This window comes from Lithobates pipiens, unplaced genomic scaffold (assembly GCF_037356315.1).
Source record: "Lithobates pipiens isolate NorthernLeopardFrog02 unplaced genomic scaffold, aLitPip1_a1.2 Scaffold_10, whole genome shotgun sequence".
NCBI lineage: Eukaryota > Metazoa > Chordata > Amphibia > Anura > Ranidae > Lithobates > Lithobates pipiens.
In genome coordinates, this window is record NW_027507686.1 from 4273577 (window position 1) to 4288966 (window position 15390).

Below are 15390 nucleotides of genomic sequence, written 5' to 3' on the forward strand. Positions count from 1 at the left end.
GGTTTTGCCTTGAACCCCGTAGCTAACTTTCACCTGCAGAACGGGGCGGTTATGTGGAGACTGAACTGGATGGCGGATATCAGCCCCCGAGGAGCCACCTCTTCCTGCGGCATGATGGTGAACTATCGCTACTTTCTGGAGAACACCAGCGCCAACAGTTCTAATTATCTCAGGATGAAATACATCGAAGCCTCCGAACAAGTGCTGAGTTTGGTGTCTCAGTTTAAAAAGAACAGTAAGTTATAAAAGGAAACCGGAACTTTCTGGGCAAGGAGTTGTCACTTTGTGGACTGTGGCATTATGACCCTGCCTTCATTCTCTACTCATGCGCACTACCTTTGATGTCGTCAGACACGCAGTTTTCACCTTTTTTTTTTCAGTTATAACATTTGTAATTCTTTAACAATGGCTTCCCAGGATCTGTAATGTTCTTGTGAGGTCTTTTCGCCAACCAAATGACGTCTTCTTCCTGCTCTGGTCTCGTTTTGAAGCCTGCACAGACGTTAACGAACAACGCCTCATCTTCTTTCTGCTGAGCAAGATCGACTTCCTAGGCAATGAACAGCCATTCATAGAAGGGGGGGGGGTATATGGCGCAATGAGTGTTGTGTGTCTATAAAGTGTTCAGAAAAAAGTCCATAAGTTCAGTTGAAGCATCTGGGGTGACTTCTTGCTGGCCTCAGACACTTGATGCAGCGCCTCCTTAGAGATTGAAGTGGCTCTAAGAGAACAGAGCGAGAGTGTGAGCTAAGTGTAATATAAAACGTATTTATTTGAGTGAAAGAAAAGAGGGCGCTGTCTAAGTGTAATTTACATAACCATTGAAAGAACTCAATAAATTAGGGCCTCTGGTGGTAATTTTAAGCATAACGGGACACCTTGGTCCAAGCAAACACTAGGGGAGCTGAAGGATAACGTGGTACCTAACAAATTGCTCTTTTTATACATCACCACGGTCAGCAGCTGGCTCTGGCAGGTGACGCATGGAGTCTCTTCTGTAAAATTTTCCGCCTTGTTCTCCACAAGTACGGCTAATAAACAGATGTGATGGTGGAAACCGAAACCAAAGAGATCACTGTCGGACTTCTTTGGGATGGGTGTGCAGACCGGAAGTGACATCAGGAGGGTGCAACATATTTCAAGGCCACCCAAGCCTTTTGTCAAGCCAAGTTGGTTGGACCTGGTTTTTGGCTCTACCTGTGGACACCAAGGTGATAGATAGATATCTAATTAATAAAAGCCCCCATATTGTATGTACCATGCTACCCATCAGCCTGCATTGACTTTGAGTCAATGCACACATTTTGAACAAATGCACACTTTTGATCTAAGGACCCATGAGCTCCTCTTCAGAGACTGGAGTGGCTCTGAGGGAACAGATAGAGAGGAGAGGGCGCGATCTAAGTGTAATATAAAATTGATTTATTGGAGCGAAGGACAATTTCCAACTTACATAAACAGAAGAACTCACTCATCAATAAGTTAGGGCATCTGATGGTTATCTCCAGCATAGCAGGACACCTTGGTATTAGCAAACACACTAGATGGTGTTGATGGGTAATATGGTACATACGAAATTTGAGCTTTTGTTCACAACGGTCAACAGCTGGCTCTGGCATGTGGAGCGTGAAGCAGGGTCAACTGAGTTGGCTTGAAAAAGAGGCTTGGGCCGCCTTGAAACCTGTAGCCTGCCCCCTGCTATTACTTTCAGCCTATTCTGAATCCAAAATGAGTCTGGAAGTGACATCAGGAGGGCTACATGTTTCAAAGCTTCCCAAGCCTCTTTCTTAAGCCAACTCAGTTGGCCCTGGTTTATGGCCCTACATGTGGACAACAAGGCTGCAAGTCTTACAGAAGAGACTCCATGCCAACCAAATTGTTTTGACAAAGAGGCTTGGGTGGCCTTGAAACATGTAGTACCCCCCCCCCTCCAAAAAAAAGACATATCCAGGGCTATATGTTTCAAAGCCGTCCAAGCCTCTTTCTCAAGCCAACTCAGTTGGCCCTGGTTTATGGCCCTACATGTGGACAACAAGGTTGCAAGTCTTACAGAAGAGACTCCATGCCAACCAAATTGTCTTGACAAAGAGGCTTGGGCGGCCTTGAAACATCTAGTACCTCCCCCCCAAAAAGACATATCCAGGGCTATATGTTTCAAAGCCGCCCAAGCCTCTTTCTCAAGCCAACTCAGTTGGCCCTGGTTTATGGCCCTACATGTGGACAACAAGGTTGCAAGTCTTACAGAAGAGACTCCATGCCAACCAAATTGTCTTGACAAAGAGGCTTGGGCGGCCTTGAAACATCTAGTACCTCCCCCCCAAAAAGACATATCCAGGGCTATATGTTTCAAAGCCGCCCAAGCCTCTTTCTCAAGCCAACTCGGTTTGCCCAGGTTTATGGCTCTACATGTGGACAACAAGGCTGCAAGTCTTCCAGAAGAGACTCCATGCCAACCAAATTGGCTTGACAAAGAGGCTTGGGTGGCCTTGAAACATGTAGTACCCCCCCCCCCCCAAAAAAAAAGACATATCCAGGGCTATATGTTTCAAGGCCGCCCAAGCCTCAACTCGGTTTGCCCAGGTTTTTGGCCCTACTAGTGGACAACAAGGCTGATGCTGGGTTCACACCTAACACCGATGTGTCTCCCAGCAATCCGTCCCCGTTTACCGTTTTCAGTCTGAATTTTTGGCTGAATTTGGGCCTGAAACAGACTCCTGTGCAAATTCGCATCGGACCTGCAGCGGATATATGTTGAACGGCTCCATAGAGAGCTGGTTAAGATCTCCTGCTACCCTGTTTCCCTGAAAATAAGACCTAGCGTGATTGTCGGCGATGGCTGCAATATAAGCCCTACCCCCCAAATAAGCCCTAGTTAAATTCCTTGTAGGTCTTATTGTCAGGGTAGGGCTTATTTTTGGGGAAACAGGGTAGGGCTTATTTGGGGGGTAGGGCTTATATTGCAGCCATCAACGACAATCATGCTAGGTCTTATTTTCGGGGAAACAGGGTATTGCGAATTGGATGTGGAGAATCCAATGTGCAATTGTGTGATCCCAGCCTGAATGTTTTACAGAAGAGACTCCTTGCTCCACATGTCAATAAAAAAAATAAAAATAAATCACCATTTCTTATGTACCATGTTGCCCACCGGCCCACCTAGAGTCGAGGGCCAGTTCAGCGTAGTGTAATTTAAGAACAATTGTGCCCTACTCCTTCCTTTTTGTTTTGTTTTTACCTATGGGCCCCATGATATCATTTATTTGTTGCCTAGACTAATTTGTTTTACTGTGTTTATTCCTCAGTTATATTAGGATGTTCCTGTGTGCAATAATCTGGTCCCACATTTCACAGACACCACTTCACATTACAGAACCCACCAATCAAGCCGAACCGAAGAGCAGAGCAACCAAATTTCTCTTTGCTCGAGTCCGGTCCTGGAACGATGGGTTTTGATTGGTTGCTGCACTTTGATGATTGTTCTGTAGACTATGACGCACCTTTCCTTGTCATCAGTCGCGCCTTTATACTACAGAGGTAGTCGTTTGGTTCACATTCCGCCCAATCACTCGGCGCGGGTGGCGACATTGAGGCGGGATGCACTCTATTCCCAATACCTCATTAATATTACCTTTTAATAATGTCATCGGAAAGCCGCGAGTCTTCGGAGCGACCGGCCTGGCAAAGTAAAAGGCTGCCTTGTGTCTGACTGTCTGACTTTTATGTAAAAGGAAAGTGCCAAAACCGCTGCAACTCGTCTACATGAACCTTTTCAGAACTACCAGCTTTCAGATATTTAATGAGCAGTTTTGTGAATTTTTAAAATGTGTTCTCGGCTACATCTGATTTGAAAGCAGCTGTACAATAAACTGTAATGTGCAGTAACTGATCCCTTTGCCCTATCAGGTAAATTGCTTCTATTTAGCCGTTCTGCCCCCCCCCCCCCCCCCCCAAGTCTTAGCTCACTAACCGAGAATCAGTGCTCACTTCTGTAGAGCAGCCGTCATTCTTCTTTCCTCTATAAAAGGCCTTTCTCTGTATTTTTAGTATGAAGGAAATATGCCACGTTACATTGGAGGCAGGGGACGCTGAAAAAGGGGTACCGCTGGTTCCTCCTGTATGGGGCCCAGACCCCAGCAGTTCAGCCAGGGGGCTGGGGTTGGCAGGAGGAATCGTGTCATGGATGGGGGGGGGGGGGGGGGGGGGTGATTGATGCAGTGGGTGTAATTACAAGAACTTGCCCAGCAGCTGGGGGAAGGAGATTATCTACAGGAGGGGGGATTGGTGCAGGGAGAAGGGGGGGCATTTACTATAACAGATTCCCTGTAGCCTCCCCCCCCTGCTGCACCAACTGAAACTGGTAGGAGGGAGAGGCGATGGAGCTGTGAGGAAAGGGGGATGCATACTGGGGGGGGGGAGGGCCATGCAGCTGGGTAAAGGGGGAATCCAATCATGGACAGGAGGGGGTGATCAGTGCAGCAGGGGGGGGGGCAATTATAGGAACCAATCCCCCGTATGCCTCTCCCTACAACAGCTGAAAGCAAGCAGGAGGGAGAGGAGGAGGAGCTGTCTTTCAGCTGCTGTAGGGAGAGCCATACACAGAATCTGTGCTAGTAAATGCCCCCCCCCCCCACTGCACCATTACCCCTCCTGTAGATAAGCACCTTCCCCCTGCGGCCAGGCCCCCAATGTGCCCCACCAGCAGTGCTTACAGTTTCTTCTCTCCCTCCTGCCAGGTGCTACAGGGGACAGTTTCCGGGTGGAGTGCAGGTCAGCTAGGCTGTACTGGGCTCCCGGGATTTCTAACGGCAGACCTGATTGGAAGTCGGTGGATAACCACCTCTTTACATCGGTGTGAGAACTTCCATCTTGGCATTGGTGATGGATAGGAGTGTCCTCTTATGTTGGAAGTCAGTGATAGAAGTGCCACCGTTTTTTGGAGGTCAGTGGGAGAACTTCCCCCGTACATTGATAGCAGTGGGAGAACTTCCCCGTACATTGATAGCGGTGGGAGAACTGCCCCCGTACGTTGATAGCGGTGGGAGAACTGCCCCCGTACGTTGATAGCGGTGGGAGAACTGCCCCTGTACGTTGATAGCGGTGGGAGAACTGCCCCTGTACATTGATAGCAGTGGGAGAACTTCCCCGTACATTGATAGCGGTGGGAGAACTGCCCCCGTACGTTGATAGCGGTGGGAGAACTGCCCCCGTACGTTGATAGCGGTGGGAGAACTGCCCCTGTACGTTGATAGCGGTGGGAGAACTGCCCCTGTACATTGATAGCAGTGGGAGAACTTCCCCGTACATTGATAGCGGTGGGAGAACTGCCCCTGTACGTTGATAGCAGTCTGAGAACTTCCCCCGTACGTTGATAGCAGTGGGAGAACTTCCCCCGTACGTTGATAGCGGTGGGAGAACTGCCCCGTACGTTGATAGCAGTGGGAGAACTGCCCCCGTACATTGATAAAAGTAGGAGAACTGCCCCCGTACGTTGATAGCGGTGAGAGAACTGCCCCTGTATGTTGATAGCGGTGAGAGAACTGCCCCCGTACGTTGATAGCGGTGGGAGAACTTCCCCCGTACGTTGATAGCGGTGGGAGAACTTCCTCCGTACGTTGATAGCAGTCTGAGAACTTACCCCGTACGTTGATAGCAGTGGGAGAACTGCCCCGTACGTTGATAGCAGTGGGAGAACTGCCCCCGTACATTGATAAAAGTAGGAGAACTGCCCCCGTACGTTGATAGCGGTGGGAGAACTTCCCCCGTACGTTGATGGCAGTCTGAGAACTTCCCCCGTACGTTGATAGCGGTGGGAGAACTGCCTCCGTACGTTGATAGCAGTCTGAGAACTGCCCCCGTACGTTGATAGCAGTCTGAGAACTGCCCCCGTACTTTGATAAAAGTGGGAGAACTGCCCCCGTACGTTGATAGCGGTGGGAGAACTGCCCCCATAAATTGATTTAAGAAAAATGTCACAAAGACAGAAACCGCTCTTGTAAAGAAAACTTTTATGAAATGAACAAGCAAAGCTGCGAACGCCGTAGTAACCACAACATGCTTTTATATTGTGTATAAATCAAGAAAAAATAAAAAAAATCCCACAAAAACCAGAATAGTCGTCCAATCCACAAGTGAAAACAGTCCGCTGTGAATCATTCAAATTTCAAAGTGTCTGAGAACATTGAAATAGTTTATCCAAAGAAGATCTCCACCACCATATGGTCACGAGTGAAGGCTTACCGAAAATGTATGACTCGCCCACTATAGAAAAGTTATATATGGCAAGTGGAAATATCGGTCACCCAAAGGTAAGGTTCCTGGTTCTCAGCAGGATGCACCACTGAGAAGAGACAGAATTGGCCACAGGTATCTCCATCAACCTCTACCATGTCAGTATATGTTAGGGACGAAACGGGAGACCAAAGCCTTTAAATAGTGTAGAAACCCGATGGGCAATGCACTTAACATGTAAGCGAAAAGTCCCTGCACAGTAAAAAATTAGGACCGGTTTGGCTTCACTTTCGGGGAATGTGATGGTGTAAACATGTAGCTCCATCTGACAAAACGCGCCGGACACGATGTCTTCTGGGGCAGGCGTGTGTTGCATACGCTATGTTGTATGCTCTGCACCTGTACTATGTTATATGTTATTCAAATAATATATACAGTGGAACCTTGGATTGCGAGTAACGCGGTTAATGAGCATTTGGTAATACGAGCAATTCTTTTTAAAATATCCTGACTTGGTTTGTGAGTGATGTCTTGCAAAACAAGCAGGAATCAAGCCTCTGCGGTATACAGTACCGCATTTGACCAGAGGTGCAGGGGCACCAGTGGCACTCGGAGCCGTTCGTAAATACTCGGTCTCAGAGTATTTCCAAGTCTCTCCGGCGCCCCCCCCACACCTCTGGCCACATGCGGTATTGCATGCAATAGAAGTCAATGTGGAACAAATTATATTTGTTAACTTCTATGGGGAAACTCGCTTTGATATGCGAGTGCTTTGGATTACAAGCATTCTCCTGTAGCGGATTATGCTCATAATCCAAGGTTGTGCTATATATATATATAATAGTTAATAAAATAGAAAAAAAGCAGGAGGAAGTTGAAGAGGGGAGGAGTGTTACTTAGAGCTGATTAGAGTTTATTAAGGGAGAATTAGGGGGAAAAGCTCATTTGGCTGTGCTTCTATGGATCACAGGAGTGCAGTTCACTCTGCACACCTGTGACCCATTTTCAGCAGACAGCAGGCTGAAGTCTAGGCTTGGCGTCATCACGACCATGGTGTTGGGATCTGCCCAGATCCCTGGACCGATACCTGGCTCAGCCTCTCAGCAAGCCGGCCGCTCCCACCCCCCTCCACATCCCAGAGCTCCAGTGTTTGCGCAGGGTGGAGCAGGGTGAGAGCTGTGACTGACAGTCACCAGCTCTCTGCTCGATCTACAATGTTCGATCGCTCGGTTCTCAGTGTTAGAGGGGCCGGGGAGGACAGATGCAGCATCGGACCGATATATCCACCTAGGTAAGTAGAAATATGAAAAAAAATAAAATAAATTCTCTTTTAACAGGAGAACATTTTATTAAAAAAAAATTTTTTTTTTTTTTAATTGTAGGGTTGCTTTAACCACTTAAGGACGGCCTCCTGCACATATATGTCGGCAGAATGGCACAGCTGGGCACAAGCACGTACCTGTACGTTTCTTTTTAAGTGCCCAGCTGTGGGTCGGGAGCGCGCTGCCGGCGGCACGTTCCCGACCCGGTCCTGAGCTCCGTGGCCGTGGGACCAGCGGACCCGATCGCCGCTGGTGTCCTGCGATCGGGTCACAGAGCTGAAGTAACCAACCTCTCCCCGTGCTTTCTACTGTGGCTGTCACCGATCATCTGTTCCCTTTTATAGGGAAGGGCAATCAGTGACGTCACATGCCAGGCCACTCCCCCCCTACAATAAAAAAACACACATAACGTCATACATAACCCCTACACTGCCCCCTAGTGGTTAACTCCTTCACTGCCAGTGTCATTTACATAGGAATCGGTGCATTTAAATAGCACTGATTGCTGTATAAATGACAATGGTCCCACAAATTTCTGTTGTGTCCGTCATAATGTCGCAGTCACAATAAAAATCGCTGATCGCCGCCAATACTAGTAAAGAAAAGAATATTAATAAAAATGCTATAAAACTATCCCCTATTTTGTAAACGCTATAACGTTTGCGCAAACCAATCAATAATCGCTAATTATGATTTTTTTTTTTACCAAAAATATGTAGAAGAATACGTATCGGCCTAAACTGAGGAAAAAAAATGTTTTTTTATATATTTTTTGGGGGGTATTTATAGCAAAAAGTTAAAAAATTGATTTTTTTTTCAAAATTGTCGCTCTATTTTTGTTTATAACGCGAAAAATAAAAACCGCAGAGGTGATCAAATACCACCAAAAGAAAGCTCTATTTGTGGGGAAAAAAAAGGACGCCAATTTTGTTTGGGAGCCACGTCGCCACGACCGCGCAATTGTCAGTTAAAGTGACGCAGTGCCGAATCGCAAAAAGGGGCTAGGTCCTTTTGGCTGCAAATTGGTCCGGGGCTTAAAGTGGGAGTCCGCTGGGAGTTCCGCGTTTTTTTTTTTTTTTTTTTTTTTTTTTTAAAAGCCAGCAGCTACAAATACTGCAGCTGCTGACTTTTAAAATAGTGACACTTACCTGTCCAGCGCGCGCGCGATGTCGGCACCCGAAGCCGATCTCTCGATCGTCTCTCGAGTGCTGCCGCCGCCATCTTGGGGTATGGGAATCAGGAAGTGGAGCCTTTCGGCTTAATTTCCCGGTTCCCTACTGCGCATGCGCGAGTCACGCTGCGCAATGAGGACGGTCCCCGCTGCCTCTGGGATCTGTGTGTTTCCCAGCAGGCAGCGGGGGGACTTTCGGAAAGGGGCGTAATCTACGCCCCTTTCTGCAGAGAGCTATCCCGGAAGTGGGTGCAGATACCTGTATTGTACAGGTACCTGCACCCCCCTCCCCCCTGAAAGGTGGCAATTGTGGCGCCGGAGGGGGGGGAGGGTTCCGATGAGCGGAAGGTCCACTTTAGGGTGGACCTCCGCTTTAAGTGGTTAACTGACATTATTTGCAGATCTAATTTCATCCCTTTCGCTCTACAGATAAATGATACAAATGTAACTTTATCTAATCCCTGTAAGGGTGTTTTTTATTTTTATTTTTTATAAACACTGAGTCTGACAGCTGCAGCTGCCAACACCTCTGAGTATACAGTAATGCCAGCTTTGATTAAAGCCAACAATTGCTGTATAGTGGAAGGAGGTCCCAGAAGCAGGACAAGATAGAGTGGGCGTGCTACACACGTCCTATGTACAACAATGACATTTTTTTGGCCGTGTGTAGCACGCCCAAAATCTGCAACTAGTAAAAGTGCATTCTCCACCTACAATGACTTGATTGATGCATAGCAAAAAAAAAAAAAAAACTGCGGACATTTTTTCGTAATTGTGGCAGCTATGAACACAATGCGCACCCCCCGTGTGTCAGATATTTTATCTCAGCAGCTGTTGAACAGGCAGGCCGCACAGGTAGATTTGACATCTTATATGGAATACAGTAATGAAAATATGGTACAGCAAAATGAAGGCTACTGCAGAATCATTCCAAGACTAACATGACAATGAACCCCGCAGAACCTGCGCTCCCTGAAAACACTTTCTGTTTTCTCCTTACATTTTGGAACAAAACATCCGGTTAAAGCAACCTGCTATTCACGCACTTCCCTCCATCGTTATATCTTTTTATTTTTAAGTTCAAATGTAAAAAAATAAAAAAGCGCCAGCAGCAAATTCCGAAAGCTGACTCCAGTACATTCAGATTTCAAACATCAGCAAATGCATGAACATCCGTGGCATCCAGCATTATCCCTCAATCAATACCACGCTTTATAAGCAGCAGATCAAAAGGCTGTTGGCTGCCGGAGATCAGGGTACAAACACCGACAACTAGATGAACTTCTCAAGGATGAAAGACGTCGGCTGATCTTTTGTTGCTGCCTAATCCATTCAATGTGACTTTCTAAAACTCTCTATGCTGCAAGTTCTGCGTTACTCGGAGAAATCCATATCAGACTGCGGAGGATGGTACATTATTTTCCAGGCAGGGGGCACAAAAGGAGCTGTCGCAACAAAACGGGTGTTTGGTTAGGTCAGGGGTCTACAAACTCTTCAAGGCCCACCGTGTGTCTTACAAGTCTTTGCAGACCGAAGAAAATCAGCCCCACCCCCCCTTATATCCAGGAGAGCCCATCAGAATTTTCCTTTACATCCAGGAAAGCCCATCAGAGTCCTCCCTTAGAACAGGAGTGCCCATCAGAGTCCGCCCTTACATTCAAGAGTACCCACCAGAGTCTCCCCTTAGATCCAGGAGTGCCCATCAGTCTCCCCTTACATTCAGGAGTGCCCATCAGAGTCTCCTCTTACATCCAAGAGTGCCCATCAGTCTCCCCTTACATTCAAGAGTGCCCATCAGTCTCCCCTCACATTCAAGAGTGCCCATCAGTCTCCCCTTACAATCAAGAGTGCCCATCAGTCTCCCCTTACATTCAAGAGTGCCCATCAGTCTCCCCTTACATTCAAGAGTGCCCATCAGAGTCTCCCCTTACATTCAAAAGTGCCCATCAGTCTCCCCTCACATCCAAGAGTGCCCATCAGTCTCCCCTTACATTCAAGAGTGCCCATCAGAGCCTCCTCTTACATCCAAGAGTGCCCATCAGTCTCCACTTACATTCAAGAGTGCCCATCAAAGTCTCCCCTTACATTCAAGAGTGCCCATCAAAGTCTCCCCTTACATTCAAGAGTGCCCATCAGTCTCCCCTTACATTCAAGAGTGCCCATCAGAGTCTCCCCTTACATTCAAAAGTGCCCATCAGTCTCCCCTCACATCCAAGAGTGCCCATCAGTCTCCCCTTACATTCAAGAGTGCCCATCAGAGCCTCCTCTTACATCCAAGAGTGCCCATCAGTCTCCCCTTACATTCAAGAGTGCCCATCAAAGTCTCCCCTTACATTCAAAAGTGCCCATCAGTCTCCCCTTACATCCAAGAGTGCCCATCAGAGCCTCCCCTAACATTCAAGAATGCCCATCAGAGCCTATCTTAGGCTTCGTTAGTGTGACTTCCAATTATTACAAAATATATATAAAATGAATATATACAAAAAATATAAGTCCACAGGTGAAGATTGGGTGTTAAAGTTAATCCTGACAGTTGGATAACATTCTTAGGACATCAGTGGGAGGACGGGTGAGGAGGGTAGATTTGGAAAATAACCACCACCAGCAACAAGAAGGCTCACTGGAGTCAGTGGACTCAAAAGAGCAAACACCCCCCGAGTCTTCAAGGCTTGTGGTGACCACGCACCAATGGGTTGGAAACCTCAACATCTGGAACCTCTGGCTTCGAATAGTTCACAGCAACAGTGACCCGATAGATTGTCTCAGAGAGGGGTGGGCCGAATCGTTCCCGTGTATTCACACCATGTAACCAGAAAATGAAAAAAAGGTTCCACATAGTGTGATATCGTTGGCAAAAAAAAAAGAGTATTTATTAAAAATTAGGAACACTCACATTTGAGTAGATTTAAAAGCGCTTGTAGGAATAACTGAAGGATTATGCAGTGACATTGGCAAGGCTCGTACCGACGCGTTTCGTCTAAGCAGACATCATCTAGGGTGTGGGTCTGCACCTGTCATGACGTTTAAATAGATAATGTGACCTCAAAACGAGACGCGAACCCGTGGTGCGTTCATAGTGTATTGGATGTGCTGTAAACACTTCCGATCAGACAAAATGGCGCTGGCGCACGCGGTTCAAGCCTCGCTGTGATGAATGGAAAGTATTTGTGCGCCAGACGTCAAAATTATGCTCTGTTTGTCAGAATGATGGAGGCATATGCGGGCAAGGCCTCACTGTCAGACAACCATTGTCTATTGGACTGAACGGTGCTGATGTATGCAAACCAGGTCTTACTTTGAAACAGCGAGCGTCAGACCGCTAGACATCACGCCATCAATCCATATAATATAGACACCTGTGGGTCAATCCAAACCTTCAGTGTGCAACTCCCCCCTCAGCCCCTCCCCCCCCCCCCCCAGATTCTTACCTAAGCCCGATCTCGATCCAGCAATGTGCATGAGACCGGAGGCTGTCCCAGATCTCTCCCTCCTAATTGGCTGAGGTGCAGGGGACATCGGCTTCCACTGCTGTCAGTCACAGCCAGTGAGGCGGGAGCAAGGGCCAAGCTGCTCTCTCTGCGTCTTATGGACGCTGGGCCTGGAGCGAGCATGCATGAGTGCCCCCCCCCACCACAGAAAGCAGCTTACTATGGGGGCACTCGGCAAAGGGGGAGGGGTCCACAGTGCCAGCGACGAGGAGGATCGGGGCTGCTCTGTGCAAAGCACTGCACAGAGCAGATACGAATAACATGTTTGATTTTTTGTTGTTTTTTTTTTACATACAATTGTTCCCTTTACAATCACTTTAATTACTGCATGCATTAGTTATTTCCTTCTGTGAATTGGGTTTAGAGGAGAAGTACAGGGAAAGCTCATTTGGCTGGACTTCTGGATCCCTCTGCACTCCTGTGACCCGTTTTCAGCAGACAGCTGGCTGAAGCTTGCTGATGTCACAGAGCTGTTAACCAGCTCAGCGTCTCAGCGAGCCACTGAGAGCCTGAGCCCCATCCACAGCCTAGCATGGGACTGGGGGGGGGGGGCAGAGCATGGTGAATGACAGACAGCAGCTCTCTGCTCAAGAAGCCCAGAGAACCGAGTGATCAGTGGTGTTTGATCGCTCGGTTCTCAGTGTTAGAGACGCTGGGGAGACAGACAAAAAACACCCCATACATCTCTTTTAATGTCTGTTAATGCAGTATGTATTTTTAGCTTTGTTTGCGGTATTTAAATACAGCAAAAGAGTATAGTGAATTGACAGTTTCAGGATTACATGCAATATTTAGGCAAAATGTGTCTGAAAACATAAATACAGCATGCAAGATGCTTTTGTGAATGGAGTCCAATGTCCTTGGCACAGTGCGTTTAGCCCCAAGGCCAAGGAACCAGCATGGGATGAACTCTCATAAAGCCTCCTTATCTACCCTCCCTTGGCCATGTATCTCTGTGAACAAGAACTATGGGAAGGACGAAACGTGTCAGTAGAGGGCAGTCTTTAGATGGGACTGACATGTTTCCTGTGTCGTATGTCTGGTTTTCAATAAAGCTTTTTAAAAGATGACGTCATTGAAGTGCGAATGCTTTTCCTTTTGGTGGAGTCTCTTGCAGCCTGCACCCGAGTTTCAGAGTCTCAGAGGAGCAGTGGCAACCTCACCCGTGGCTTTGGCATTGCAGTGCATTTTCTCTGCACCTTCGGTACACATCGCACCAATTGCTGCCTGCATTGCGGGTGACTGACAACTTTTCCCCCATTGATATCTCCCTGGTATCAATAATAAAAATAAAGTTTTGGTTTGACATAAACTTTAAATGATCAGTTTATAGATGGAAGAAGGTGTAGAGTGCAGCAGATGTTTTTGAAGTACGGAGTTTTTACTGAAATATTCTCAAGTTATGGATCTTTTTCCCTGTTCTTAGCTATTGTTTTTATGAAGCAGATGGGGAATATCGCTGCGATTTAACACAAGCTGTTAAGATTAACAAGCTTACATCTGAAAACTTATTTTATTATAAAAAGCAGTGGCGGCTGGTGCTCAAAATCTTTGAGGGGGCGCAAACAAACTGAAAAATTATGAAAAAAAAACCCCATCAATTTCAGCCTCACTGTGCCATCAAACGTAGCCATTGTGCCATCAAACGTAGCCACCGTGCCATCAAACGCAGCCACCGTGCCATCAAACGCAGCCACTGTGCCATAAAACGCAGCCACTGTGCCATCAAACGTAGCCAATGTGCCATCAAACGCTGTCACTGTGCCATCAAACGCAGCCACTGTGCCATCATATGCTGCCACTGTGCCATCAAACGCAGCCACTGTGCCATCAAACGCAGCCACTGTGCCATCAAATGCTGCCACTGTTCCATCAAATGCAGCCATTGTGCCACCAAACGCAGCCACTGTGCCATCATATGCTGCCACTGTGCCCATCAAACGCAGCCAACGTAACCATCAAACGCAGCCACTGTGCCATCAAATGCAGCCACTGTGCCATCAAACGCAGCCAATGTGCCCATCAAACACAGCCACTGTGCCCATCAATTGCCGCCACTGTACCCTCAAACAAAGCCACTGTGCCCATCAATTGCCGCCACTGTGCCCATCTTAAGCAACCACTGTGCCCATCAAACGCAGCCACTGTGCCATATCAAATGCTGCCACTGTGCCCCATCTTATGCAGCCTCTGTGCCGCATTGAATGCAGCCACTGTGCCCATCAAATGCAGCCTCACTGTGCCCCATCAAATTCTAGTCTTTAGCTATCTTTAAGGGTGGCATTCTGAGCATCACTTTAAGGGGAACATTCTTCCCATTGACAACCAATATAAGGGGCATTGTTGCTATTGACCCCTGATGAATTGGTTTTAGTAAGGGTTCCTCGAGACCTGAAAATTATTTTAGGGGTTCCTCTAGGGTTAAAAGGTTGAGAAAGCCTGGTCTAGAATGAAACTGGGCAAATAGGACTACCTTAAAGAAAGCCTGCCATCAGACCCAGGACAGAAGTGAGCCAACCCCTGGCATGGGGAACATGAAGGTAAGGGAACTGGAGTTTCTCTTATGAAGGTAAGGGAACTGGAGTTTCTCTTATGAAGGTAAGGGAGGTAAGGGAACTGGAGTTTCTCTTATGAAGGTAAGGGAGGTAAGGGAACTGGAGTTTCTCTTATGAAGGTAAGGGAGGAAAGGGAACTGGAGTTTCTCTTATGAAGGTAAGGGAGGTAAGGGAACTGGAGTTTCTCTTATGAAGGTAAGGGAGGAAAGGGAACTGGAGTTTCTCTTATGAAGGTAAGGGAGGTAAGGGAACTGGAGTTTCTCTTATGAAGGTAAGGGAGGTAAGGGAACTGGAGTTTCTCTTATGAAGGTAAGGGAGGTAAGGGAACTGGAGTTTCTCTTATGAAGGTAAGGGAACTGGAGTTTCTCTTATGAAGGTAAGGGAGGTAAGGGAACTGGAGTTTCTCTTATGAAGGTAAGGGAGGTAAGGGAACTGGAGTTTCTCTTATGAAGGTAAGGGAGGTAAGGGAACTGGAGTTTCTCTTATGAAGGTAAGGGAGGTAAGGGAACTGGAGTTTCTCTTATGAAGGTAGGGGAGGTAAGGGAACTGGAGTTTCTCTTATGAAGGTAAGGGAAGTAAGGGAACTGGAGTTTCTCTGGAGGGAGAAAAGAGAAATACTCCTGAGC

At 47.3% G+C, this 15390-nt stretch overlaps 1 protein-coding gene across 1 annotated transcript; it reads left to right on the plus strand.

The window, feature by feature from the left end:
* The first annotated feature begins 244 nt into the window (after nucleotides 1–244).
* LOC143927202 (uncharacterized) lies at nucleotides 245–13279 on the plus strand. The gene is made up of 2 exons (XM_077451190.1): nucleotides 245–2392; nucleotides 2581–13279. The coding sequence occupies exon 2, from the start codon at nucleotides 10129–10131 to the stop codon at nucleotides 11113–11115; it is 987 nt and encodes a 328-aa protein (XP_077307316.1). The 5' UTR covers nucleotides 245–2392; nucleotides 2581–10128; the 3' UTR covers nucleotides 11116–13279.
* Nucleotides 13280–15390: the final 2111 nt, after the last annotated feature.